This window comes from Haplochromis burtoni, unplaced genomic scaffold (genome assembly GCF_018398535.1).
Source record: "Haplochromis burtoni strain Fernald_Lab_line unplaced genomic scaffold, NCSU_Asbu1 Contig_58, whole genome shotgun sequence".
NCBI classification, from domain to species: Eukaryota; Metazoa; Chordata; class Actinopteri; order Cichliformes; family Cichlidae; genus Haplochromis; species Haplochromis burtoni.
Genome location: NW_024582419.1, coordinates 2,085,733 through 2,110,614, shown reverse-complemented (window position 1 = coordinate 2,110,614; position 24,882 = coordinate 2,085,733). Strand labels below are relative to the sequence as shown.

The 24,882-nt window shown below is 40.9% G+C and overlaps 3 protein-coding genes across 3 annotated transcripts; 2 read left to right on the top strand and 1 right to left on the bottom strand.

Moving 5' to 3' along the window:
- Positions 1-4,279: 4,279 nt before the first annotated feature.
- Positions 4,280-13,764, top strand: LOC102303828 (regulator of G-protein signaling 20). The gene is made up of 5 exons (XM_005922510.3): positions 4,280-4,466; positions 5,471-5,631; positions 10,685-10,768; positions 10,859-11,093; positions 12,864-13,764. Exons 2-5 carry the CDS (start codon positions 5,474-5,476, stop codon positions 13,056-13,058), a joined length of 672 nt encoding a protein of 223 aa, XP_005922572.1. The 5' UTR covers positions 4,280-4,466; positions 5,471-5,473; the 3' UTR covers positions 13,059-13,764.
- A 926-nt stretch (positions 13,765-14,690) lies between these two features.
- lypla1 (lysophospholipase 1) lies at positions 14,691-18,826 on the bottom strand. Its single transcript, XM_005922513.3, has 9 exons — positions 18,461-18,826; positions 18,311-18,342; positions 18,141-18,206; positions 17,915-17,962; positions 17,753-17,823; positions 17,593-17,666; positions 15,755-15,856; positions 15,229-15,405; positions 14,691-15,139 (listed from the first exon to the last, which is right to left on the bottom strand). The coding sequence occupies exons 1-9, from the start codon at positions 18,527-18,529 to the stop codon at positions 15,080-15,082; spliced, it is 699 nt and encodes a 232-aa protein (XP_005922575.1). The 5' UTR covers positions 18,530-18,826; the 3' UTR covers positions 14,691-15,079.
- A 1,142-nt stretch (positions 18,827-19,968) lies between these two features.
- mrpl15 (mitochondrial ribosomal protein L15) lies at positions 19,969-22,796 on the top strand. Its single transcript, XM_005922511.3, has 5 exons — positions 19,969-20,150; positions 20,294-20,451; positions 21,296-21,461; positions 22,113-22,236; positions 22,344-22,796. The coding sequence occupies exons 1-5, from the start codon at positions 20,046-20,048 to the stop codon at positions 22,679-22,681; spliced, it is 891 nt and encodes a 296-aa protein (XP_005922573.1). The 5' UTR covers positions 19,969-20,045; the 3' UTR covers positions 22,682-22,796.
- The last annotated feature ends 2,086 nt before the right edge of the window (positions 22,797-24,882 follow it).

Here is a 24,882-nt window from a genome sequence, read left to right as displayed (position 1 = left end):
CCCAGGGAGAACATTAATGTGCGATAAAGTTAATCAAATTTGCTCAACCTTTAGCAGCTGCAACATTAAAGTTATATATGAGAAAATCCACAAGTAATTCCCATCCAGTAATATATGAGCAAGGCTTTCATGTGCTACTAAGTACTCTGCTTCTGCATGTCTACTTTCACTTAGGGTCCCAGGATTAAGCCACATCCGTCAGCTGTGTGGATGTGATTCACCCGAGGACACATTCAGGTATATTCTTCAAAAAAACATACTGTGCAGCAGTGCCCTGCAGGGGCCTTCGGGATATTTCTGGCTCCCACTCACTCAGATATGCAACAGCCCAACATGGTCAGTCAAGCTGCAGAGCTGATAATAAAAAAAAAGGAAGTGAAGTCATTATAGTGGAAACTTCTGCAACTCTGAGATAAACTCTGGCGAGGAGTTCGCAGTGTGTAACTCTATTTTAAATCACTGAGGAAAAAATGAGAGAAAAACAATTACTTTCAACTCATTTGAAGATTTTTTTACTCACTGCCAAAGCAGGAGTAATGACTTTTAATGAAGATGGTGAAATGAGAGACATAATAACGGGAGCGAGTGTAGCTGCACATTTCGTGCGTTCCACTCTGCTGGAAACTGCCTCGACAGACAGCTGGGTGGGTGATTTACTGAATGTCTTTTGGAAGGCTGGATCATTTTGTACAGGGCTGCAAGCTTTGAGACTGATACCATACTGAATTGAAAATGATACCCATATCGGAGAGCCCTATTGGCTGTCAGGTTACAGGCGCTTGCATCCATGTGATAAGATTAAAAGATTCACACATGTGCTTATAACTGCATGTTCCAGCAGTAGATCACAGTAACAGTTATCTCACCGGAGAGCAGGCGGCATTAAAGAGGCAATTCCTCTTAAAGATTACTAGAGCGATGAGATGTTTGATTTATTGCGAACCTTAGGGCGAGAGACTCTGTGTGTGTTGAATATGTTTTATAGCTGCGTCACACATACAAAGTGGAAAGGCATGGGCATTCCCCCTCTGCTGCCAGCCAAGCAGCTAGCATATTTCCACAGCTGCATATGCCAGTTCAGCTGAAGTGCATAATCTCATTTCACAAAATGTGCTGCACAGTGAAAAAATAAGCATATTCAGTGTGATTAGTTTTCCTCCCCTTTGCTTGTACCAGGGCATAAACATGGTTGACTCTCATTTACAGTCAGGTATTTTAACATGGCAGTCTATGGAAATTGACTGCCAGCTTCAAGTGGCCATTCAGGGACAGCATTTTTTTTGCACTTGTGGTTTGGCTTCATTTTTGCAGCCTTGCGACGTCACTGCAGGATAGGACTCTACTGCAGGAAAACATTCTCTTTTGGTTAGATTACGCAACACTTCAGAATAATACAGCATGAAAAGCTGCTGTCTCCGAAATAGATTTTATCTTTTAAATTGGTGTCCACAAGTTCAAAGACTACAACTGCAGACAACAAAACTGTGTTTTCTATATTACCTTTTGCAGTCTGTTTTGTGTTCTTTTTTGTGACCCAGGGTGTTTTGCACTCTGCAAATAACACAAAATTTTATTTAAGGCTTACTTTGAAATTATTTTTGAACTCTGCCTTTAAACTTTGAATTACAGTGTTGAAAGAGCCACTAAGATCCTTCACAGGTATAAACACAGCATTTTATTGCTGTAGGAGTTGGAGCTGATTTTAACTGTATGCAGTTTGGTCATTTCACCCAATGGTTCACAACTTGAGGGCAATACTCATACAAATGGTCACCATGAGATGATAAATGTGGCAGGAAATGCTATTTCTGAAGTTTGTATTTACCTGTGAATCTTTAGCTCCAAAATAGTTAATTGCATGTTTGCTCTACATGCAATAGATCCCTGGTTCAAAAGCAAAAGAAGACACAACCCCAACCTGAAATGGTCATGAGCAAGCGTACTACTAGAGTTGGTCCAGACCCTGGATAAATGTGACAGTTGTGTTAAGAAAGACTAGAATGAATGTCTCTATTTGCTAAAACTACTGATAAATAACATACATTTACAGTCCTGATTTCTTCCTGCACATTTTCTATGTACACATAAAACCATACCAAGACGACATGGTGGTGGTGGTGGTGTGGTGGTCTGGGGCTGCTTCAGGACATGGGTGATTTGTTGTAATTAATGGAACCATGAATTTTGCTCTCTAATAGAAGCTCTACCTGAAGGCAAAAGTCCAGCCATCATTGTGTGTCACGGTCCCTGGGTCTCATGCCCTTGGTTTTGCGTTTTCTGTTAGTTCATTATTCCTTTTGAGTTTTGAGAAATAATTTATGTTCATGTTCTGTGTTATTTTATACTTCTTTATTAATGGTGTTATTTTGTATTTTCTTGTGTTAGTTATAGATGACTTCAGATGTATTAGTTCCCTTTAGTGTTCCTGTTCTGTTCTTTCAGTCTTGTGTTTGGTTAGTTTTCTACAGCTGTGCGCCTGTTTTCTCTTCCTTCATTACCTTCTGTGTATTTTGTCTGAGTCTTCATGTGTCCTTTGTCAAGTCATCCCTCTAAGCTGAGGGTTTCCTAGTCCCATATTTATATGTTTAATGATTTCTGGAAACCTTGGATTCCCAGGCTTGCTTTGTTTATTACTAACACAGCATAACATGACAGTTTGGCCCCAAAGCTCAAGCACACTTGGGTTATGCAGAAAAGTAATGATCCAATATACACCACCAAGTCCACCTCTGAAAGGCTCGAAAAGTAAAAAGGAAGGTTTTAGAGTGTAATTAAGTCAAAGTCCAGACTTAAACCAGATTGAGATGCTTTGGCGTGACCTAGAACAGGTCGTTCATGCTCAAAAACCCTCCAATGTGGCTGAATTCAAACAATTCTGCAAAGAAGACTGGGACAAAATTCCTCCACAGTGAAGTGAAAGACTCGCTGCCAGCTACCAAAAAGGCTTAATTGCAGTATTTGCTGCTAAGCGTTGCACAATCAGTTATTAGATTTGGGGGACAATTACTTTTTCACACGGTGCCATGTAGGTTTTGGATAACTAAAAAAATCCTTAATACATGAAATCATCCTTTAAAAGCTGCATTTTGGATTTACTCTGGTTATTTTTGTCTAATTTTCTAATTTGTTTGATAACGTGAAATATTTAAATGTGAGAAATATGCAAAAAAAACCAAATACTTTTTACAGGGCTGTAAAAAATGATTTGAGATGTTCTATATTCTATAGCAATTTATAATCCAGTCACACTAAGCATTAGTGAGGTGATGTCATTTAGAAATACACCTATGTTTACCCATCTGTTACTGTGACACCATGTACACCTATCACTGCAGTACATGGTGTTACCACCCGACTCAGAAGCTGCAACAAAAGTATGGAGACTGACACCAGAGTTTAAAAAAAAAATAGGTTTTATTTTAAATTACGTAGGTTTACATGGATTGACGCACAATAAAAAGTAGCATTCATCTAAAAAGCTCCAGCGCATTTTCTTAACTGCAGCATTATATGTGACTCTGTTTTAGTTTTCAGCACAAAAGCCTATTGCACATTCTGAAAAGACAAATAACTGAGTGGTTAAATGAACTGTGTAGAATAAATGGTTAATAAAAACCAGAGATTTTTAGAGATAAAAACTGATCTAAAATCCTGGCTTCAGCCCAGCATGAGGACAGATGGGTTTATGCAGCCTGCTCTCTACATAAAGCAGAATCTTGTCATGGCTGAAGAAGTGCAGTGATTGCTTTTTATCATTTAGATTCAGTTTAGTTAACAGTCACTTAATCGAATTTTACTTCTCCTGATTTGCCCTCCATTGGGCTCAGCATCCCCTGGGGGTCTGCTGCTAGGCCCCGGCGTTTTTAAATAGAGCGCCGCTGCCCTCTGGTGGATTCAAGTGGTGCTGACCACACTGGGAGCACACTAGGTGCAGATGTTGATTTGGATCTTCCAGATGTTTGATTAAATTAGTCAGGGCTGTGACGTCTACAGCATCTTAATATCTGCCACCACTGACTCCAGAATCCAAAAATGCACCCAGTAAAATAAATGCATTACCAACCAGATTATGAGTGATACAGGCAACGATTTAAGAATATATCACGTTTCTTCATAATTCAATTCAACAGAAATTGACCCAATCGCAGAAACTTTATTGATTATATACCAGCAGCATTTCATTGCCTCCAAAAACAAAACCCCCCATGAATAATAATTTACAAGAATCTCTGTTTATTATCTGTGCCACGCAATAGACTTCCTGCCCCATCTGTCAAGAAGAAGCCATTGCTGTAACAGACAGCGCACATTGTGTTCTGGCAGTTAATGCATGGACGCAGAAAAATCTTTTCACACTTGCAGGAAACGCATGCGCATAGAGGAAACCAACTGGTTTGTGTCAAGCCGAGGCAGACGGACGTGATCGAGCCAAAAATCACCTGTATTCTGGCATTCATGGTGACACAGTAAGTACACATTTATATTTTTATAACAGTGAGAGCGTCTTAAAAACGACTGAAAGCACGACTGTTTGCGCAGTTTTTCTTCTTCTTCTTCTTTTCTTTTTTGGAAAATAAGGCGGGTAGTTACAGGGTCCAGTGAGGCTGAAGCATTCTTATCTGGATGTTCCTCCAGCAACCAGGAATATTAGAATTAATTTCTAGACAATTCGTGCACACTGTCATCCGTGCTAAAATAAAATCATCGATCATTAAACGAACCAAGATATTAGCAGATCTGCTGCTTCTTTTTGCCTCTAAAGGGAGAGAGAATAATATGAGTGGACGCGAAATTATCAGTATTTCTGATCATAATGATTGCATTATGTTCCTATAAATGGCTGCTTGCTGTAGGGAGACTGTTTTCCTTGTATCGTGTATCCTCCCGAGGATGCGATTGCTGCGGTCCAGGAGTAACGCCTTGTCGCTATCATTACTGCTCATCCCTCACAGACGGAGAGGGGAGATGAGGGAGAGAGGGGGGGGGGACAGGGGGGGCGGGGGTTGTTGCTCATCACATTGGGTTTTGTTACATTCAGCATAATCCAGCAAACCCTTGATTAAAAAAAATCCACTGGCTTCTCGAGCTGTTTGCATTCATATATTTATATATTTCATGTCGATTGCTGTTGCATTGTGCAAAAGTTGACCTCTCGCTTGCAGATCGTGAAGTGTTCGCGCATTCCGCAAGATTATTCACCTCAGGTAGTTTCAATTTAGCAAGCACGGATTTCAGCACGAGATTTCCGTATCATTTAGGCTTGAGTCGCTTTTTTTCCTCCTCTCAATCCTCCTTAGAACTGCGCGCCGGCTGTCAGATCTCTAATCTCTTGCGATTTCTTGGACTGTGATGTTTTGCGTGTGATGCTTCCGCTTAATGCGGTAATGATCTTCCAGTGAAACCTCTCCTACCACCATCACCACCACCCTGCTTTCCGCGCAGCTCTCTCACTGTGGTCTTCTGCTTTCAGCCCATGGGCTCAGAGCGGGAGGAGATGCGTAAGAGACAGATGCAAGTTCATCAAGAAGCAGCTGCCAGTGTCCTCCAAGCGCGCCACAGAATGGGAAACACCCCCACCAACGCCTCAAATGCCTGCTGCTTCTGCTGGTGCTGCTGCTGTAGCTGTTCCTGGTAAGGAGAAACACTCCACTGAATCCCACACATCCACACACAGATTTATACACTGATGACTTAAGTCCTCTCATTAATTACATTTCCTTAAATTTCACGGGTTCATGAGTTTTGCATGAGTTGCTAGCTGTTGTTGTGTGGCCGAGATGAATCCTGAACTCACTCAAATTTGGTCCAGCAGGACTGATTGGTGTCAGCTGTAGCTAATTTCACAGCTAATAAGACTGTGGGACTTAAGCAAGCAGCGGGCATATGGCATGCGTGTGTACAAGGAGCAAGATGTCAAATGGTGTGGCTACGTACAATTCGGGAGGGAGGGTGTCGTTTGCAGCTGGTTGGGGGCTGCATGCAGTGAAAGAAGATAGTGAAGGGGAGGGTAGTTGCCTTCTTCAGCTAGTGTAGGGCTGGGCATAGGAATGCAAGGTGCTGTTGTTGCTCCTGAGTGAGCTGCTGCTTTGAGTGCCATTGTCTCCACGCATTATTCTATGTCTCTGCCACAGCCCCACTCAAGTGGATCTTGTTTTTGAGCAATTTTAGTATCTCTGTTTTGCTTTCATGTCTCCCACTGATCACCAATTGTTATTTTTACTTCCAAAACACGTGTTTAAGGCACCAAAGTGGCCTTAAACTAAATCACTTTAGTTGCCACAGAAAGGAGTGCGCCACGCTCGAAAAACGCTGAACAACCCTGCCCAGTGAACTGCACTAAAGCGTAGCCAGAATGTACAGTGTTGTATTTTATCTACACCTAGGTAAAACTAAAGAAGAAAAAATACAATTAGAAAACTAAAACAGAATGCAAGCACAACTACACAACTATAGCAATGCATAATAGATAGCAATAAGACTAAAAGGACAGTTCTTTTAAAAGCAATGAAATATGCACAGGAAATGAAACCGGTCTTAAAAAGAAATAAAAATATGCAGCAGTTTCCTTGAATTTCCTGTTCAAGTTAAAAACAAGAATATGACAAACAAAATAAAGCACTCATGCTCTATAATAAGATGGCGAGTATGACAAAATGTGTTACATATAGCCTGTCAAGAAGCATGAGGGAAGGGAGAGGTTCAGCTGATAAGCACCTGATGGAAAAAAAAACACCCAAACCTTAAAGTGTTCTGGTTTCGTGACTTCACAATGCCAATGTTTACGGTTTTTGGCAATGCTATCACATAGATTTCACAGACTATAATAGCATTTTTGTCATTTATGATAGATTAAACAGAAAAATCTACCGATGTAACACTGAGTTTATTGATTGCTGAGTAAGTGGCCCATGAAAACAACCAGTCATCACATTAATCCAGTGTTTTCACAACTCATTTCCCAACAGAGCTGCAGGATTCTCGAATGCGATTCAGGATCCCTAGAGCTCTGCAACCAATAAGATTGTTGTATTACTAAAATGGGTATATCTACAGATAGGGACAGTACTGTGCAAAGTCTTGAGCCAGCCCTCATGGCTGTATAGCTTCCTCGGAAAATGGGAATTGGGTGCATGTGTTACTGAAATATGTGCAAACATACATGGAAACACAGTATATAAGACAAAAACTGAGTTTGTACAATTTTGATGAGCTTGACAGTTATTATTTGGTATGAACACCTTTATTCTTCAACACAGCCTGCACTATTTAGACAAGCTTCCTTGTAATTTCTTTAAGTAGTCTTCAGAATAGTTCTCCAGGCTTCTTGAAGGCCATTCAAACCCCACCCTGCTTCAGTAATGTTGTGGTCCAGGCTACTGGGAGGCCAATCCATGACTCACAGACAACCACTTTGTGTTTTTTGTTTTGTCCAGGTATGCTTTTACTGCATTAGGAGTGTGTTTGTGATCATTTTAATACTGAAAAATCAAGCCATTGCCATTCAAATGTGATTCAGATGGTGGATCAAATCTGATGGTAATGTTTGGTGTTCATATTTCCATCAGCCTCGATGCCAACACCTGATGTTCTAAAAGAGGACTTTTTGTGCAGTAGCATGAGCTTAATGTTTTTAACTCTGAAGCTATGGAAACTCTCATATGATTTTGAGCCATCACATCACATGTCTGGAGTATTTTGCTTGAAAAGTTTTAGAATGCAAATAGTGCTGAGCATAAGAGTACAAATGGTAGTGAAGGTGTATATTCAGTTTGTTATTAGGACTATTTTGTCCTCTGTAAGTGGTCCCTGCTCCCAAAAAAGCTTCCACAAACAGCAAATCATGAAGAAAGTGGTCATTACAAGTTCCCAGAGCAAAAGTTTACACCGCCAACTATCTTGGTTTGTCCAAACAATGATTTTTAATTTGCAGAGACATAAACCAGAAAACGTTAAATCAAATAAAAATCTAATAGTTTCCGTCTGGAATAAAATGAGACGTATGTTGTAGTAACAGCTCAACAACAGATGCACCTCCCTTTTGACTCCAACCTCTCATTCATTTACCAGCAGCACCATCCACACAGCAACCCAGAAAAATATAAACTCAGTGGCCCCGTGACCGGCGCCGGCTCTCGTCGGATGGAGGCCTCAGGGGGGGTTAAACCTGTTTTGGAATTATCAGCTATTTGCTTTTGCTTCCTCTGAGGACAGCCGACCTGTTGTATGCAGAACATGGTCGCGATAATTCACTCCGCTGGGGATGAGTAATACATTTTTTATTCTACATCTGTATGACTTTAATTTAATTGTTGCACAGCTTCAAACACCATATTCCCAGGTGGGATGGCTCACAATGGACTCTCACCTGAACCAATTAGCCGACAGCCAGCTGCTACTTCAGGCAGAGAGAGCGTTTTAATTCCACACAGGTGAGACTCACAGGATGAGCTGGACAGTTGACACACTATACTTTTTACAGAAACGTTCCCAGTGGATCAGCCTGAACGTGCTGTAAATGTTCTCTCATTTCAAATGAAGAAGAAACTATAGAATGCATAGTGCTCCTGCTACACTACACTGTAGGAAATCAGTGTTTGCAATAGACTTTTTGACTGAGGATTGCATGAAATTTAAAGTATTTCTGGGTTTTGATATTATCTCAGTCTAGTGTCTACATATAGGGTATGTAGACACCAGCCCATTTTTAATGTGTACCATTTGGGATTGGCTTCTTAGTTTTATTTAAGGGAAGTCATGAGGCTAGACTGTATAATATTAAACCAATGGTTCCTGAGGTTTTTGACTGTTTGCTGCTGGAGAAATTTTAAAGTCCATATAATGCATTTGGGGTATGTCACTTTCCCTGTGAATGTAAAGAGTTAGCAGAGTTATAATGTAATATCGAAAGGAGTTATACAAAGAAAAACACTGCTCTTGAGCGCACACCATAAAAACGTGGCCATCACAACCATCACATTGCTTTTGGCCTGTGCATTTTGAGGCCTTAAGGTTAGTGTATTGGTCACCACAATGGTGGCTTTTTGGGAGCCAGAAGTAACTGTATCTGGACAAGAGGGTGGAGTGTTAAGTGATCAGCTAGTTCTAGCAAGCCTGGTTACAAGGCTCAAGCTACATGTGAAAAAGAAGATTTTCACAGGACTACATAGAGTCCTGTTGCTCCTGTGCTTGTGATCGTTGTCCTGTTGGATGAACCAAACGTGGGCCAAGCTTTAGCTGCTCAACAGATGGCCTCACATTTGACTCTAGAATACTTTTGGTATGCAGGGGCGATTGCGGTCAAACCAATGACTGCATAGTGCATAGAGTTGTGTGAAAAGTTTGGATCTACTAATAAGCGGTTTGAATGTCACAGATCCATTGCATACATTGTTTAACTGTCTTCATGATGTGAGAACCTGGCTATCTCAAAACTCTCTAACCTTGAATGACAGTAAAACTGAAGTTATTGTCTTTGACAGCCATATTCCATTGAACCAACTAACTGTTACCCTTTGACCCACTTGCTAGCTACCTCTCCCACGTTGTAAGACTCCCTATTGTCATTCGCTCTTCTGAGACTGTTCAGTCTTTTAAATCTCATTTAAAGACCCATCTTTTTACTCTGGCTTTGATGTAAGATAGTTTGATTATCATTTGGTTGGTTTCTATGTTTGTCTCGTCTTGCGTTGTATTTGTCTTATTTTTATTTCCTAATTTGTGAAGCACTTTGATCAAAACTGTTGTTTTTAAATGAGCTATATAAATACATTTTGATTTGATTTGAAGCCCAAAGTAAAAGGAAAAAAATACTACAGTTTAACTCAGCAAAGCTGAAGCACAAACATCTTGGATGGCTACACCTCACAGACATGACATTAGTGACATTAGTCATCATGACATTAGTCAGATAATCTATTTTCCACAAAAGTACAACCGTGGTGCAGTGCATTGACTTTTGGACAGCTGTGAATCTGCACAGCTAGGCTGCTAATGCCAGTATCCTGAACAATGGGTTTTACATATTTAAAAAATACCAGATTATAAACGTGCTCTAAATTTGGGCATTTTAACACGGAAGTCTGTGGGTGTTGACTCTATTATGGAGCCAGCCTCAAGTGGCCACTAGAGGAAATGCAGTTTTTGGCTCCAGAGGTTGCTACTTGCATCATCATGTAACATATTTACACAATGTCTGCTTTGAGGCTAGCTGGTACACCTGCAAACAAATTATGAGCAGTCGGCCCTTATTTCTAAATTGTTTAGCCACAAGCAAAATGTTAAAAATGTTCTCTTATTGGCTGTAAGGACAAATACAGTCGTGATGCACGTCACAGCGACTGAGGAACAAATGCATTACTTTTAATCCTGATGGTAATGTCAGCACACTGCATGGCTAATGTAGCTACGGATCCCATTAGTTCTGATCGTAGGCCCAGTGTGACACAAACTCAAACAACAGCAGGTGTTTTCATGTCTCCTTAAGGGCCTCCACATGTATTTTGCCGTGCATTGAATTATAACATGTATTTATTCTGTCTGATAACAAATGGTCACATTAGAAGATTTTCCAATTTTGAATGTCTAGCTCAAGCTGCAGGGTGAAAAACTGAAAAGCGGGTGACAAACTGCTTTAAAAACATTCATGATCAAAACGTCAAAGCTCTCCGTGTTATTTGTCTTTCAGTTTGACTGTTAGAAACGAAGACGAAACAATACAAAGGTCCACGTTTGAGAGCAGGACGGACAAAACCACTAATTGCGAAGAAAGGTGAGAAACAGTTCAGCGATACAGAATCTGTGACATTGCTGTGGAAATTCGGTGACATGCCAACGCATCCATTATTCTTTTATTTTCCAGCCCAAAGCCTACTCTGGAAGACACTCGCTCCTGGGCAATGTCATTTGAAAGGGTGATGAAAAGTGCAGCCGGGCGAAGCTGCTTCAGGCAGTTCCTGAGAACAGAGTTCAGCGAGGAGAACATGATGTTCTGGCTCGCCTGCGAGGAGCTCAAAAAGGAGACGAACAAGACTGTGGTGGAGGAGAAAGTCCGCCAGATCTATGAGGACTTCATCTCCATCCTTTCCCCTAAAGAGGTGAGTAAATAATACTTAGAATGATCATATATAAGTTTATCAACAGAACATCATAAATGTGTTCTCTAGCCTTGATCTTCTCAGATATGCTATGATAAGTTATCATTTTTAAAATATCAAAACATTTTTCATAATCTGCAGATTAGCTTATTGTAAATAAATTTTGGATGAAAGAATAATCAGCTCAGTTTCTTTGTCCCAAGTAGCAACCATATTATCACATATGTTTTACTACAGTTCAAATGCTGACAATCAACACATTCTGACTCCTGAGGTGTAATATTGCAGATTGCTTTTGCTGCTTTTATGTTCCTTTCTTTTAGCTCTAAGATCAACTTCACCAAAAGTCTCACAGTGGCTGTTTTAGGGTGTAGAGTGTATATAGAGTCAGGGTGTCAAAGTATAACAGCACTGACAACAAATGGAGTATTATAAATATCATGTTAATGACAGGCTGCAAGAACAGTATTGTTAATAACCCATCAACAGCAAGTGTAGCTACAAGTAACATAAACCAGCCAACAGTCATAAAAAAGGAAAAAAGACTAGCTAGAGACCACTAAACAACATATAAAAGGCATGTGAACTAACAGGTTGAAGTCGCCTTACTAATTTATGGATTATGTCAAAAGAAGGCATGTAAGTAGATATTTTTGAGTCAAAAGTGGTTAAAGCAGTAATTTTACATTTTCAAGCTGGTAGCAGGAAGCCTCGTTGATATACACTCACTGGCTACTCCATTAGTTACATGTTGCTAGTACCAGGCTGGACCCCTTATGCCTTCAGAACTGCCTTCATTCATCATAGCACAGACTCAACAAGGTGCTGGAATCATTCCTCTGAGATTTTTTACATAATGACACAACAGCATCAAACAGTTGCTGTATTGTATTGAGATCTGGTCACCTTGGAATCTATTGCCATGTTCAAAAGACCAGTTTCTAATTTGAACACTGTGGTCATGAAGAGATGGGCGTGGTCAGCATCAATACCCAGGTAGGCTGTGGTGTTTACACGACACTCAGTTGGTATTAAGAGACTGAAAGTGTGCCATGAAAGTATCCCACACATTATTAAACCAGAAGCCTGAACCGCTGATAGAAGGCAACAGAAATCTAAATCTTTTTTTTGTCCAGTCTTGATGAGCCTGTCTGAACTGTAGTATCAGTTTCCTGTTCTTAGCGGACATCAGATCACTCGGAGTGGTCTTCAGCTGGTGTAGGCCATCTGCTTCAAGATTCAGCATGTTGTTTATTCACTCTTCTGTATATCTTTCTTGTAACAAGCAGTTATTTGAGCTACTGTCACCTTCTTGCCAGCTTAAAGCAGGCTGACCGTTCTCTGAGCTCTGGCATCAACAAGGCTTTTTCACCCAGAGAACTGAGGCTCACAGGATATTTCCTCTTTTTCTCTTTTCCACTTCTTAAACTCTAGAGATGGTTGTGTGGAGAAATCTCAGTAGATCTGCAGTTAAAATATTTAGACCAGTCCAACTGGAACATTCACTTAAATCACATTTATTCTGTGTTCTGATGCTCAGTTTGAACTTCAGCAGGTCATCTCAACCACGTCGACATGCCTAAATGTATTGAGTTGGTGCCGTGTGATTGGCTAATAAGGCATTTGCAGTAACGAGCAGTTAAACAAGCATCTGAAAGTGTCACGCAGAGTATAAAATCCTCGTGTGGAAGTTGTTCTGTCTTTTTATATGTGCATTATTTAATCCATCATCCGTGCTATTGAACATTCTTCTCTCCTCGTCCTCTCCAGGTCAGTCTGGATTCACGCGTCCGAGAAGTGATAAACCGCAATATGCTTGAGCCGACCTCGCACACGTTCGACGATGCTCAGCAGCAGATCTACACGCTGATGCAGAGAGACTCGTACCCCCGCTTTATAAACTCATCTGCGTACGCAGATCTGCTGAAGAGCCTGGAGGAGTCTCAGTCTCCCGCTGAGCCATAGACTCTCCACTGCCACACAATGCTTTCTAGCGCATGCGTCCCACCCGAAGGAGTTTCGTGTTCATGTTGGAGTCCTGCTATTTAAAGAAAGACAGACGTGAAAATGAACACTACTTATCCAGCTGTAACTGCTGTTTATTTACCCACGATTAGCTTACCAAAACCTTTGGAGCAAACAAGAACAAATGCTCGGTTCAGCATCAGTTACTTGTCTAAAACATATCTATATTTTTATATACTCCCTAACGCTTGACATTGCACTTTTCTACCTTGTTTAATGAGGGAACGCATGTATCTGTGAGCACTGCATTTGTATTTAGGTATATTGTGAGCCTTAATGCATATCCAGTTCTTGTAGAAAGTAGTAGTTTTTATTTAACGGTAAAATTAAGAAGAAGGAAAGTGCCTTGGAATAAGATCTTCTACACTAGCACCTTTGGTCTAAAACGAATGGTGCGACAATGACTTCACACGTTGGTGCTTTTAGCTCTTCTCAAAGATCAAAGTTTTTACAACTTGATGAGCTGATACCCAGAAATAGATCTTGTCTTTGTGTTTCAATACTGTGATACTAGTCTATATTTAATTTAAGCAAAACAGGGAAAAACAAACTGAATACATGACCATGACCACTGATATATTTGTGTATTTAAAAATTTGTGTGAAATAACTATATGAATTCTCACATAAATAAAGCACAATCATACGTTGCGTTTCCTGTCATGTGTCATGAACATTCACAGTAGAGTCTATGCTTTCACCTCATTATGTATTGCACATGTAGTACTGTAGTTTTTGCAGTGTGTTAAGAACAGTTTTCAGAAACGACTTACACTTTAGGACAGCCAACAATATATTGGCTGTCCTACTTAATCAGGTAAGAAGGCTGATGAAATCCCAGGTGCTAATATTGTATCTACAATTATGTAAACCCAAATGCAGGAGGAGAGGAATGAAAGAAAGCAGAAGAGAAACTACATGTGTTTAAATGAGAAGGGGGCAGGTGGAAAAGTGAAGGGGGGTGATTTTAAATGCCTGGGATCAACCATCCAAAGCAATGAACAGTGCACGAGAGAAGTGAAAGAGAGTAAAGTCTGGGTGGAACGGGTGGAGACCAGAGTCAGGGGTGATTTGTAAAAGATGGCTAGAGAGAAGAGTCAAAGGGAAGGTTTATAATATGCTAGTGCTATGATGGTTTGGAGATTGTGGCTCTGATAAAAAGACGAGGCCGAGCTAAAGATTTTCACTGGGAGTGGACAGGAGTAGAAATGAGTATATCAGAGGGAGTTTGGAGACAAAGTCTAGGAGGCAATGCTGAGATGGTTCGGTCATGTGCAGAGGAAGGATAGTGGATATGCTTGACCAAGAATGCTGAATATGCTAGACAGGAGGAAAAGACCTCAGAGAAGATTCATGGATGAGGGGAAAGAGGACATGCAGGGAGTTGGTGTGACAGAGGACGCTGGGATAGGGGGAGATGGAGGCAGATGATTCAATGTGGTGACCACTAAAGGGAGGAAAAAAGAAATCTGAGAAGCTGGCAGCAATAAATATTTGACCTTTTAGCTTGGCGATGTGCCTTAATTAATAATTCATCACCAGACCAGAGCTACATTAATGAAAAAGAAAAACATTTAACAACAGGCCATTTATTGTGAGAGAGTAGGTATTAAACCATGAAATGTAGCCCTAGTTGTTATAATACATACAATTCCTGCAAGAAATGGCTCGTCTCAATGAAAAGTAGCTTCACAATCAAGCAACTACTGTTAGTTACTCTACTGTAACACTGAGGGTTGTGTGTGGCTCCAGGTCAGTATGCAGCATCAGTACAGTCATGCCTCTTGCAGGCTGACAGCCCCGTTCTTATCTATGAGTAGCAGCAGGTTTCTTTTTTTTTTTCCCCCCTTTCTTTTATTTTTTAATTAAGTAAGTCAGTGGTCCTCGAGTCCGTGTAGTCTCACTGGAGTCAAGCTCAAAGGACTCTGTTGATGTTGATCAGGTGAGCGGACACACTCGTGTTCATTCGTCGCTGATAGGAGGAAGCTGCTTTTCTATGAATCGCTTGACATCCACCATTTCCTGTAAATACACAAAAAGATGCAAAAAGCATTTCAGACGGAACTCCACGGTCAAATGTGCCTTTTTTTTTTTCTTATTCCCACCCTCACCTCTGGACACGCGCTGTGAGGTAGACCACGGTATGACTTGAAGGTAATGTTGGCAGGATTGATGAGACCTTTCATCTTCTCTGCTGTCTGGATGCCGAATGCGTAGGGAACCAGGGGATCGGCATCCCCGTGGCACTGCAGGACATGCATGTCCTTGTTAGCACTGTTGGCAGCCGCCTGAGAATAGAACAGATTAGGATTATTTTTATTATCTGATTATGAGTGAATGTGAGCTGGCTGTGGGATATCCCGGTAGTGTAATCCAATTGAAGGAGTAGTTTGCTAAAAAAATAAATTAAAAATTTGAAGCATTACATGTATATATACAGTGCTTACTAAATGTATTAGACATCAACCCAAAGTAAAATAAAACCCCACTCATATATGTGCTTATTATTAACCGGTCCAAAAGAAAATACTTGCATTCACAACTTTATGAAGTGTCAATTATCAAAAATTTTAAGAACTACAAATTTCAGGTGGATCTGTCTAAAAGCGTAGGTTGCACCCTCAGAAATGTTTCTACCTGAGGGAAGGATTTGTGGAGAGGAAGCCAGCAGCTGAGAGCGACCACACCGGCAAGTTTCTGTTGAGTCGTCAGAGCCGTGTAAAGAGACAACGCTCCACCCTGGGGAGAAAAAAAAAAACCACACACAAAAAAAACATCATTCTCACAAAGATACTAAGCCTAACACCAACAGATTACAACTACACATCAACACAACCTCAGCTTGAGGACAGCACTTGATTAATCCACACTTGATAGATTTAAACAGAAAAACTGGAATAGCAAAACCAAAGTGTGTGTCAGTTTTCATTGGATAAACGACTGAACAGACTTTTAAAGCTATGGGATAATCCACAGGTGGGAGCTAACGGCCACATACCCAACTAAATAAAGAATAAACAACTCCCAGTGCAAGTATGACAGCTCCAAGAAAACACAAGTAACTCATCTAAGTCAGAACGTTTGTGACACTACAGGCCTTTCTCACTGTTAGAGGATACAAATACAAAGAATGCGGTTGTAGAGGAAACATGACAAATACACTTCTTCATTAATACACATTTGTCAGTCAAATAAAGGGAATTCACATTTACATACAAGGCTCATTTAGCAGTGTCAAAACATGAGTATGTTTGCATGATTAAAGGCTCTAGTCCTCTTTTGTTCTTTTAAAATAATTTACTTGGAAATAAATTATTTGTATTTTAAGTGCCTAAAGTACATGAAAACAGCGCCTAGTTGTTTTTTGTGCTTTTCTTTCCTAAATTTAAGATGTGCCTGGACACAAAATACATCCATAATTTAAATCAAGTTAATCTTTTCAGTTATCGTGCTGTTTGATATCAACTGAAAGAAACAGATTAGCAAAAAAATAGTCCTGCGCATAAGCATAAGAACAAATTGTTCAATTTTTAGTTCGTTTTTGTATAGATTACACAAACAGTTATTAAGCTTTAGATACGGTACATCTGTTTAACCTATTTTCAGTCTATGTTAGATGGCTGCTGTTGTATTAACTGCTTACAGCATAATAATACACTATATAATAACTGCCTCCTACTATGGCTCCATGGCTTAGTTATGTACACATTCAACTAAAAGGAGACACAAATCCCTTTGGGGTTGCATCAGGAAGGGCATCCGGTGTAAAATATCAGCCAAATCAAACATAAGGAGTGACCCAATGTGGCGACCTTGTGCATGAGGGAGCAACCAAAAGTAGCTTTAATATTTCCTTGATAAGTGCTTACTATTAACGGACCCAAAGACGTGGTTTGTATGATTATACTCACCTTCCTCACTGCACATTTGCAGTTGAAAGAAAACATCACCTAGCATCAAGCGTTTTTTCAAGATTAAAGTTGTACGCAGCGACTGGTGCTGTTACTCCAGGTCGAAGGAGTACATATTTTATTAGAACTGAGTGTAGCTTTTTGTCTGCCTGGATAAATATGACTGAAAAGGAAGTGCTGTTCATATTCTTTTAGTGTTTCTCATGGCTGTGAATTTCTTTCCAACTTAACTTTAAAAATCTGTAAATATCTTGTACTTGAAACAAAAAAAATTAAATGCACAACCTTTCCACGTTTTTTCTCATCAATTTGACACATTTCTCTGGTAAATCTGCTGTTTTCTTCCTATGAAATCACCAGTTTTTCTCTCAATTTTCTCTTATGTAAGTAAACTTAAAAGAAAAATAATTTTTCCGCAAGATGTTACCAGCCCTCACCTAGTGATTTTTTTTTTTTTTTTTTTTACTTTCAGTGGCAGTAATGCGCCATCATAACACTGCCTAAATCACACACAAAAAAAACCAAGGTTATATAACATATCATTCCTGCACATCCCACACTTACCTGCGAAAATCCGCCCAGGATAATCCTGTGTGAAGGTATCCCATTCTTCACTTCTTGGTCTATCAAAGCTTTAACTGAAATGAAATTAAGGAAACCCCTTATGTTTGAATATGACTAAAGAAAAGGCCTGAAAAGGATCAAAATCCTTCTTTCAACATACTGTTCTCTGACGCTCTCTTAATTCCAGCCTCGTCTTCATTTGCATTCGGGCTCAGCCCATAGATATCAAACCTGTAGAAAGGGAGCAGATACATGTGAGGCTCATCCGACATGCAACAGCCACACTCTCAATTGAAAAATGCTCCTTAACTGCGAGGCTTACCAAGAAGGCATGTTCATCCTCATGTTCAAAGTAACAGGCATGATGGGACTGTAATCAGTGGAAAAGAGTAACATTATGGCTTGCCCTAACTGCCCTACATGTGTCAACAGGTTTATACATTTTCACAGCCTTTAATACAGCATTCAAGTCTACATAAAGCGCTTACGGACTTTCTGAAACTTTCCCAAAACCTGCTTTTCTTCTTATAACTGCTCTAAATACTTACGCATGTGGACAGATGTACTTCACATGTGGTATCCTGATGCCTGCGAAAGCTTCTGCCCAGCCATGTCTGTCATTTTGGACACAGTTATAGTTAAGGTGAAAGCAAAAGTGTCTTGGGTCCTAATGAACACCAATATTACACACAAGACGTAAACAAATCTCTCTACATACCCAGTGTCGCCAAGGCCATGCAGAAATATAACCTGTCAAAACAAACAACACCTATTCGCACATGCTGGTACAAACTAGGCTCTTTATTGTCTAATAACAGCTGCTTTTTTCACTAACATGTGAATGACCTGTGTCGCCTTGTTAACTCACCGCTGCAGTGGCTTTACGGGCAGCAGGCACAATGGCAGGTAAGGGCGCTGACATGTTATTGCCGCACATGCAGCGCTGAGGCAGCTGTTATGTCGGGAGAAGTTAGCTGTTCTTAGCTAATAACGGTGCCCTCCCCTTTGTTGTCAATCCGTGTCGAGATTTGTCCAACTCTGCCGTTCAAATATAAAACAGCTGAAGGACAAAATACCGACCGACCATGGAGGTCAAAGTATCGCTGCCCCCTGTCCCTGCTGGCAGTCGTTAATTTCTTCTTAGAAGTTGAAATGTGATGTTAAAAACAACCACACCGACGGTTACGGTTCTACTCGCTAAAGACAGGCACGCTTCGTAGTCCCGCCCCCTCCGCGTTTTGATTGGATGTCGTTAGCGGCCCGATTACAAATGCACATCAGCCATTGGGTGAGCGAAATGTCGATGAGCGACTCTTTGAGGGCTGTTAAATCCTCCACAGCCCACTTCTGTATTTGAAAATTACAGATAATGTGACTGCACAGCTGAAGAAATACAATTCAAAATTTTATAAATAATACTATTAAAAAAAGAAGAACCTTTACATATTTAAACATAAGCTACTTCCAAGAACAATGATGATCTGCAGAGCTGTGGTAACTAGATTGGATTGTTCCAGAAAACATCCAAAAGAGCCAATACAGATCTGGAAAAAAATTGTTTTTGAGCGATGAAACCGAGGTGAATTTGTACCAGGATGATCACAACACAAAGTGTACCACATTATCTGTCAAGAATGGTGGGGGCAGTGTTATGGTGTGGATATGTATGGCTGCCAGTGGAAATGGATCACTAGCGTTTATTGATGATGTAACTGCTGATAGAAGCAGCAGGATGAATTATGAAGTGTACAAATACTCTCTTCGCAGATTCAGCCAAATGCCGCAAAAGTGATTACTGATAACCCAAGCTACAAAGGCAACTCAAGAGTTTTGTTTAGGTTTGAGTTTTAAGCAAAGAATACTCTTCGATAGTAAGTCAGTCAACTGATCTCAACCCAACAGAGCATGCTTTTTGGCTATGAAATGGAACAACTGAATGCAGAAACATCCACAAACAAGTAGCAACTGAAAGTGGCTCTACATGTTTTGACTTGGAAGACTTTTTTTCACACTGGATGCTATTCCTGATGCAACCCCAAGGTAATTTTTTCCTCCTCCCCAAGTCATTTTTCACTTTTTAGTCGTTGCACATATTGATTGTTTGATTTAAAATCCACAGTGGTGGTGTGCAGAGACAATACTACGGGAAAAGTTGTAAAAAAAAATGGTGAATGTTGAATATTAGTAAGAATTCTGGCAACGTTTGGCTTTTGCTTGGGACATTTTCAAAATATGTTAATTAATGTTATCGTGAGCCAGACCATTTTGGCTGTTTTCTAAATAATAAAAATTGCATATTAACACGGATTATTTTGGAAAACAGGAGCGCCAAACCTCCCAAGTCTTTTATTTTGAAACGTAACAGCGTCAACGAGAAATACTTCCGCTGCCGTCTTTGTCACGTGACCTCTATGCCCTTGGTTTGCTACCTTTGACATGTGAGCGACCGAAACATGTCTTTCCCTAAGAAACCAGGCGGTAAAGCACTGGATGTTTTGCAGAACCTCCCGCGGATAACCTTAGCGAACCTACGGCCTGAACCAGGAGCCCGGCAAACGGTAAGTTTTAAGCTCTCGTAAATTTTGTAGCTATCTGTGGCTAACGCAGCTAATGTCAGCTAAAGTAATCCAGCGGAGATAGTTGTTCTCATGAGGTTATGTGCAAGCAAGAGGAGATGGTCCTAAATGTTCCTGTGTCGCAGGAGAAACGCCGGGGCAGAGGGCAGTATGGTGGCAACAGGAGCGGCAGAGGACACAAAGGAGAGCGGCAGAGAGGGAACCGACCTCGGCTGGGCTTCGAGGGGGGGCAGACCCCCTTTTACCTGGCCATACCAAAATACGGATTCAATGAAGGGCACAGGTAAAGGCGTCAAATGCCTTTTATCTGTGAAGCTAACCGATGAATGCTTGCTTGAGTAAGAGGCACACCGAATTTGCATAAATGACAGATGCACTTGGTTGCCATCAAGCTCGGATCAGAAAACACAAAGCTTTATTTATAACCTGTTTTATCTGTCAGTCAGTACACCTTATCTACACAGCACTACCCACACTGATCTCTTAATACCAGCATTAGAGTCATGCTGTGGTAGGTGGACTGCCATTTGTGAGTGCACACCTGGAGTGACAGGTCTGCCACTGGCACCTTGTTCTGTTCATAGATGAGAGCACAGACTCCACTGAAGAACATCCGGCCCTCATGCCACATTCATGGAGTCTGACAGCCAGAAATGTGCCTGAGCACCCTGCAGGAGGTCATTTTGTAGAGCATGGGCAATGCTGCTCCTCTCCTTCTTGCACAAAAGATCAAATACTGCCCCATGTAATGTCCCATCCCCTTGTATGTCCTCCACAGTTTTGAAGGGAGGAGATATAAGGAGACTGTGGCGGGTGGCAGAGGAAACCTTCTCACGATGTCACTTGCATATCTGTCATCTTGGAAGAGCTGGACTACCTGTGCAGCCTGAATGGACTGCAGTTACCATCTCATGCTGCCAGTAGCAATAAACAAAAGTTAGTCATGAAGGATAAGGAGAGAGCAAAGATGCAGGTGCACCTCGAATGAATTCACAGTGGTTTCCACTTCCTAACTAGACAGATTGATATCCCTGAAGTTTAACTCAGTTTGTGTTACGCTGCTATGATCGAGCGTTCCCTTCATTTTTCTGAGCAGTGCATATCGATTTGTACTTCTTCCTCCTCAGTCGCCGTCCGCAGTACCACCCTCTGACGCTAAAACGGCTGCAGTACCTGATCGATCTGGGCCGAGTCGACCCGACTCAGCCTATAGACCTGACCCAGCTCGTCAACGCCAGAGGAGTCACAATCCAGCCCCTGAAGCGCGACTATGGAGTCCAGCTTGTTGACGAGGTTTTTGATCTGTTCATCTGTTTCATAGAGATCAAATTAGGCAAAATTAGGAAGCTTGATTTGTCATCACAGCTGATTTTAAAATCATTTAACAATCATCTGAGGACAAACAGCTACTTCCTGGCGTATTTAGTGTCAACACAGAAACAAGACTTGAGAGACGTGATTATTGAGGTCAAATAAATTATGAATGCTATGCTACAAACACCAGAGGATCTCCTTTCCATGGAAATTGAAAGTAATAGGTTTCTTAATGGATAACCTGTTCATTTCCTTTATCTGTTTTATGAGCAGAACATCTTAAATATTGATGAGGAAAACACAGAAATGTATTTTCTCTGTCATCAGTAGAGCCTGTGAGCTGAAGAATTTATGCATAGCTGCTGCAAGACAAAGAAAACAATTTAAACAGCTTATAGTTTGACCAGCAAAGGTTTTATTCTGTAAGAATGGCTTTAAAATCACTGTGAGGTTATCCAATTGGTTAGAACTGAAGAATTTCAGTAGACATACCAGTAGGTGGCACCACATGACAGTGTTGTCACTGTGACAGTAACAGATTAAGATGCTGGTCTTGACTCCTCAGTATTTTTATTTAGGTTATTATTTTAGCCAGTTCTGACTAAAGCTCACGTGTTTGTCCTGTTCCAGGGCGCTGAGATTTTTGCTGCAAAAATCAACATTGAGGTTCAGAGAGCGACTGAAGGAGCCATAGCTGCTATTGAAAGGAACGGAGGGGTCATCACAACCAGTTTCTACGATCCCATAAGTCTCGGTAACTCATTAATGATTGATCTTATCCACTTGTCCAAGTCGATGTATTTTATTTTAAAATATTTTTTTAAGATAAAAGGCCTGAAAATGTGCTCTCACTTTTTACAGATATCCTCATCAAGCCCGTCCCGTTTTTTGTCCGTGGGCAGCCGATCCCAAAGCGAATGTTGCCCGGGGAGAATATGCTCCCTTATTACACAAGTGCTGACAACCGGGGTTATTTGGCAGACCCGGACAAAATCCAGCAGGCCCGGCTAGCCCTGGCACAGAAGTATGGTTACATTCTGCCAGATATTTCAAAGGATGAACTGTATCACATGCTGGCCATGAGGAAGGATATACGACAGATCTTCTTTGGCCTTTCTCCAGGCTGGGTTGTTAACATGCCTGAGAAGAAGATCCTGAAACCAACTGATGAAAAACTGCTGAAATATTACAGCTCGTAGGTGTTAGGAGAAAAATACTGTTTATTTACAGGGAGCTGGGGGTGTTGAAAGCGTTTTCATTTTGTATGGAAAACTGTAGTCTGTGTGTTGCCATTAAACTTTATGTTGAAAAATATATTTTTCACTGTATTATCTGTTATTAATACAGTTAAATGTAGTCGATTTTATGCCACAAACCGTATGATGAGTACTACTCGGTGGCCAACATCTGACGGCCTCGTGTCCAAGCACGACCGTGGCCCGTGCTGCATGATGGAAGGAACGTGAACTGTAACAGGTGAGGAGGAAATAAGGAAAATAAGATAACTCAAAGAATGAAAACAGGAAACAGATGCCTGGTGATGTGTGTTACTTGTGAAATGGGTTGCCTAGGCCCTAGAAGGGGAGTTTGAAATTAGTCACAGGCAGCTGTATCCTGGTGTGGACGTTCAAAAGATCCCTCCCCCTCCCCCTGTTTTGGAACACAATCACAGGCAAAAAACATACATACAACTTTGCCTCTGTATGCTTTGGAGACATGAAAGCCGAATCAAGACATCATTCATATCTAATAAAACTCAATGCATCCTGATGAGATTTCTATTTTGCCCCCTGTTCGCACTCTATAAATTAAGCCTGTGCCGGAGTGTAACCTCACTGGTTGCAGCTTCATCGCATCTCTCCTGAGCTCGCTATTACGCTCGTGTTTATTTTTTTGGAGTCGAAATGGCACACTCCCTATAAATAACTTGGTATTTTGCACAGATATTGTCTTGAGGGAGGCTGCCATAGAATTTGTGCTGTTATAAAAACACTTTATCAAAGGAAGCATATGCCTGTGCGTGTGTGCACCACCACGAGCTTTGTGTTTGTCTTAAACCCACCCCCCACCCCCACTGCCACCTTAGTAAATGCAGGCAGATCTTAATTATGCAAGAATAGAAAAAGGACTGATGCAAAGTTTTCATTAAGCGTTTAAAAAAAAAAAAAGATCATTTTTCAGGTGAGCTTCAGTGAAATGGTAAATTTTCACCCCGCGAGCCAAAGGTTTCACTTTGATGACTTTCCTTGTGGTTCCCTGAGTGTTTTCCTGAATCCTCAAGTATCCAATACGGCCGGTGGATACATACACAGCCGGCCCTGCCAGGAAAACCTGCCCAAATCCTTAAAGCATAATACTTTAAATAAATCACGCCACAGGAAAGAAACAGCACAATCATTGTTTATGGCAGAACTACAGCTCTTATCTTCAAAGCAGCAGATCCTTTTGAATTTGTATCAGGTCTCAGACGAGCAACAGAGAGAAAAGGAGCGAGCTAAACAATTTTTTTTTTTGTTATGTGCAAAGAGGCACAAACATCAGCCCTGTGAGCGTGTGGCTGCCTGAAGGTTTGCACAGAAGAATGACAAAGTGGAATCAAGTATTTTCCTCAATCAGCTGGCTAAAAAGATTTGTTTCAGACTGGCGTTTTGTGTCTGGTTTCTGCTCCAAATAATCTAATGTCTGAGTCTAACCAGTTCACACTGTTTAATTAAACATTCAGACATTGTTGTCGGTGCTGAGCATGGCAGATCGATTTGATTATCTGCTGCCTTGAATGAGCCGTTTAAGACAGACGCTGTGCATGGCTGTGTCTCGCAAGTCTCAGGCCAGTGTCAGATAATAATCAGGGCTAATTACAGTTAAATGCACGACTCCTTCTCCGCTGTGTGCCGGGCACAGGTGTGAGGCGGAGGTCTGGGATCAAGTTTGGTTTCAAACTGTGGGACCGAGGACATCCAATGTCCAAAGCTCAGCTCTCTGGAAAGTAAAAGATGTCAACTCAGTTGTGCAAATAAGGCTCTTATCAGTGTAGGATACAATTCCTAATTTACAAAGAATGGAGCTGCTTCTGTGACGAGATCATAGCTTCGCCTCATTACCCAGTCTCAGTCTGAGCAGCTCTGAATGACAGACAAATGAAATGAAGTTAGAAAGCAGTTTAAGGAGGAAGGAGATAGACAGAGGAATTGGAGGCTGTGATTTAATACTGTGAACACGAGCACTGTTTAATTTACTCATTAGTGATTTTTTCTTACATTAATTAGTCACTTAGTGCAGAAAATAAAATAAGATTTGAAAATGCCACACACACACACACACACACACACACATACACACAAGTCAACTGACAAGCAGAAGGCCTTTAAAAAGGCTTCCTCTAAAACATTAAATAATTTCC

Excerpts from the sequence above, each read along its gene's own strand:
- mrpl15 (XM_005922511.3), top strand. The coding sequence starts at position 20,046 with ATGTCTTTCCCTAAGAAACCAGGCGGTAAAGCACTGGATGTTTTGCAG. Across the intron at positions 20,151-20,293 it reads AACCAGGAGCCCGGCAAACG|GAGAAACGCCGGGGCAGAGG; the intron begins GTAAGTTTTAAG and ends CCTGTGTCGCAG. Across the intron at positions 22,237-22,343 it reads CTACGATCCCATAAGTCTCG|ATATCCTCATCAAGCCCGTC; the intron begins GTAACTCATTAA and ends CACTTTTTACAG.
- lypla1 (XM_005922513.3), bottom strand. The coding sequence starts at position 18,529 with ATGTGCGGCAATAACATGTCAGCGCCCTTACCTGCCATTGTGCCTGCT. Across the intron at positions 15,857-17,592 it reads TCCTGGGCGGATTTTCGCAG|GGTGGAGCGTTGTCTCTTTA; the intron begins GTAAGTGTGGGA and ends TTTTCTCCCCAG. Across the intron at positions 15,140-15,228 it reads CTCACAGCGCGTGTCCAGAG|GAAATGGTGGATGTCAAGCG; the intron begins GTGAGGGTGGGA and ends GTGTATTTACAG.
- LOC102303828 (XM_005922510.3), top strand. The coding sequence starts at position 5,474 with ATGGGCTCAGAGCGGGAGGAGATGCGTAAGAGACAGATGCAAGTTCAT. Across the intron at positions 5,632-10,684 it reads TGCTGCTGTAGCTGTTCCTG|TTTGACTGTTAGAAACGAAG; the intron begins GTAAGGAGAAAC and ends TTTGTCTTTCAG. Across the intron at positions 10,769-10,858 it reads ACCACTAATTGCGAAGAAAG|CCCAAAGCCTACTCTGGAAG; the intron begins GTGAGAAACAGT and ends TTTATTTTCCAG.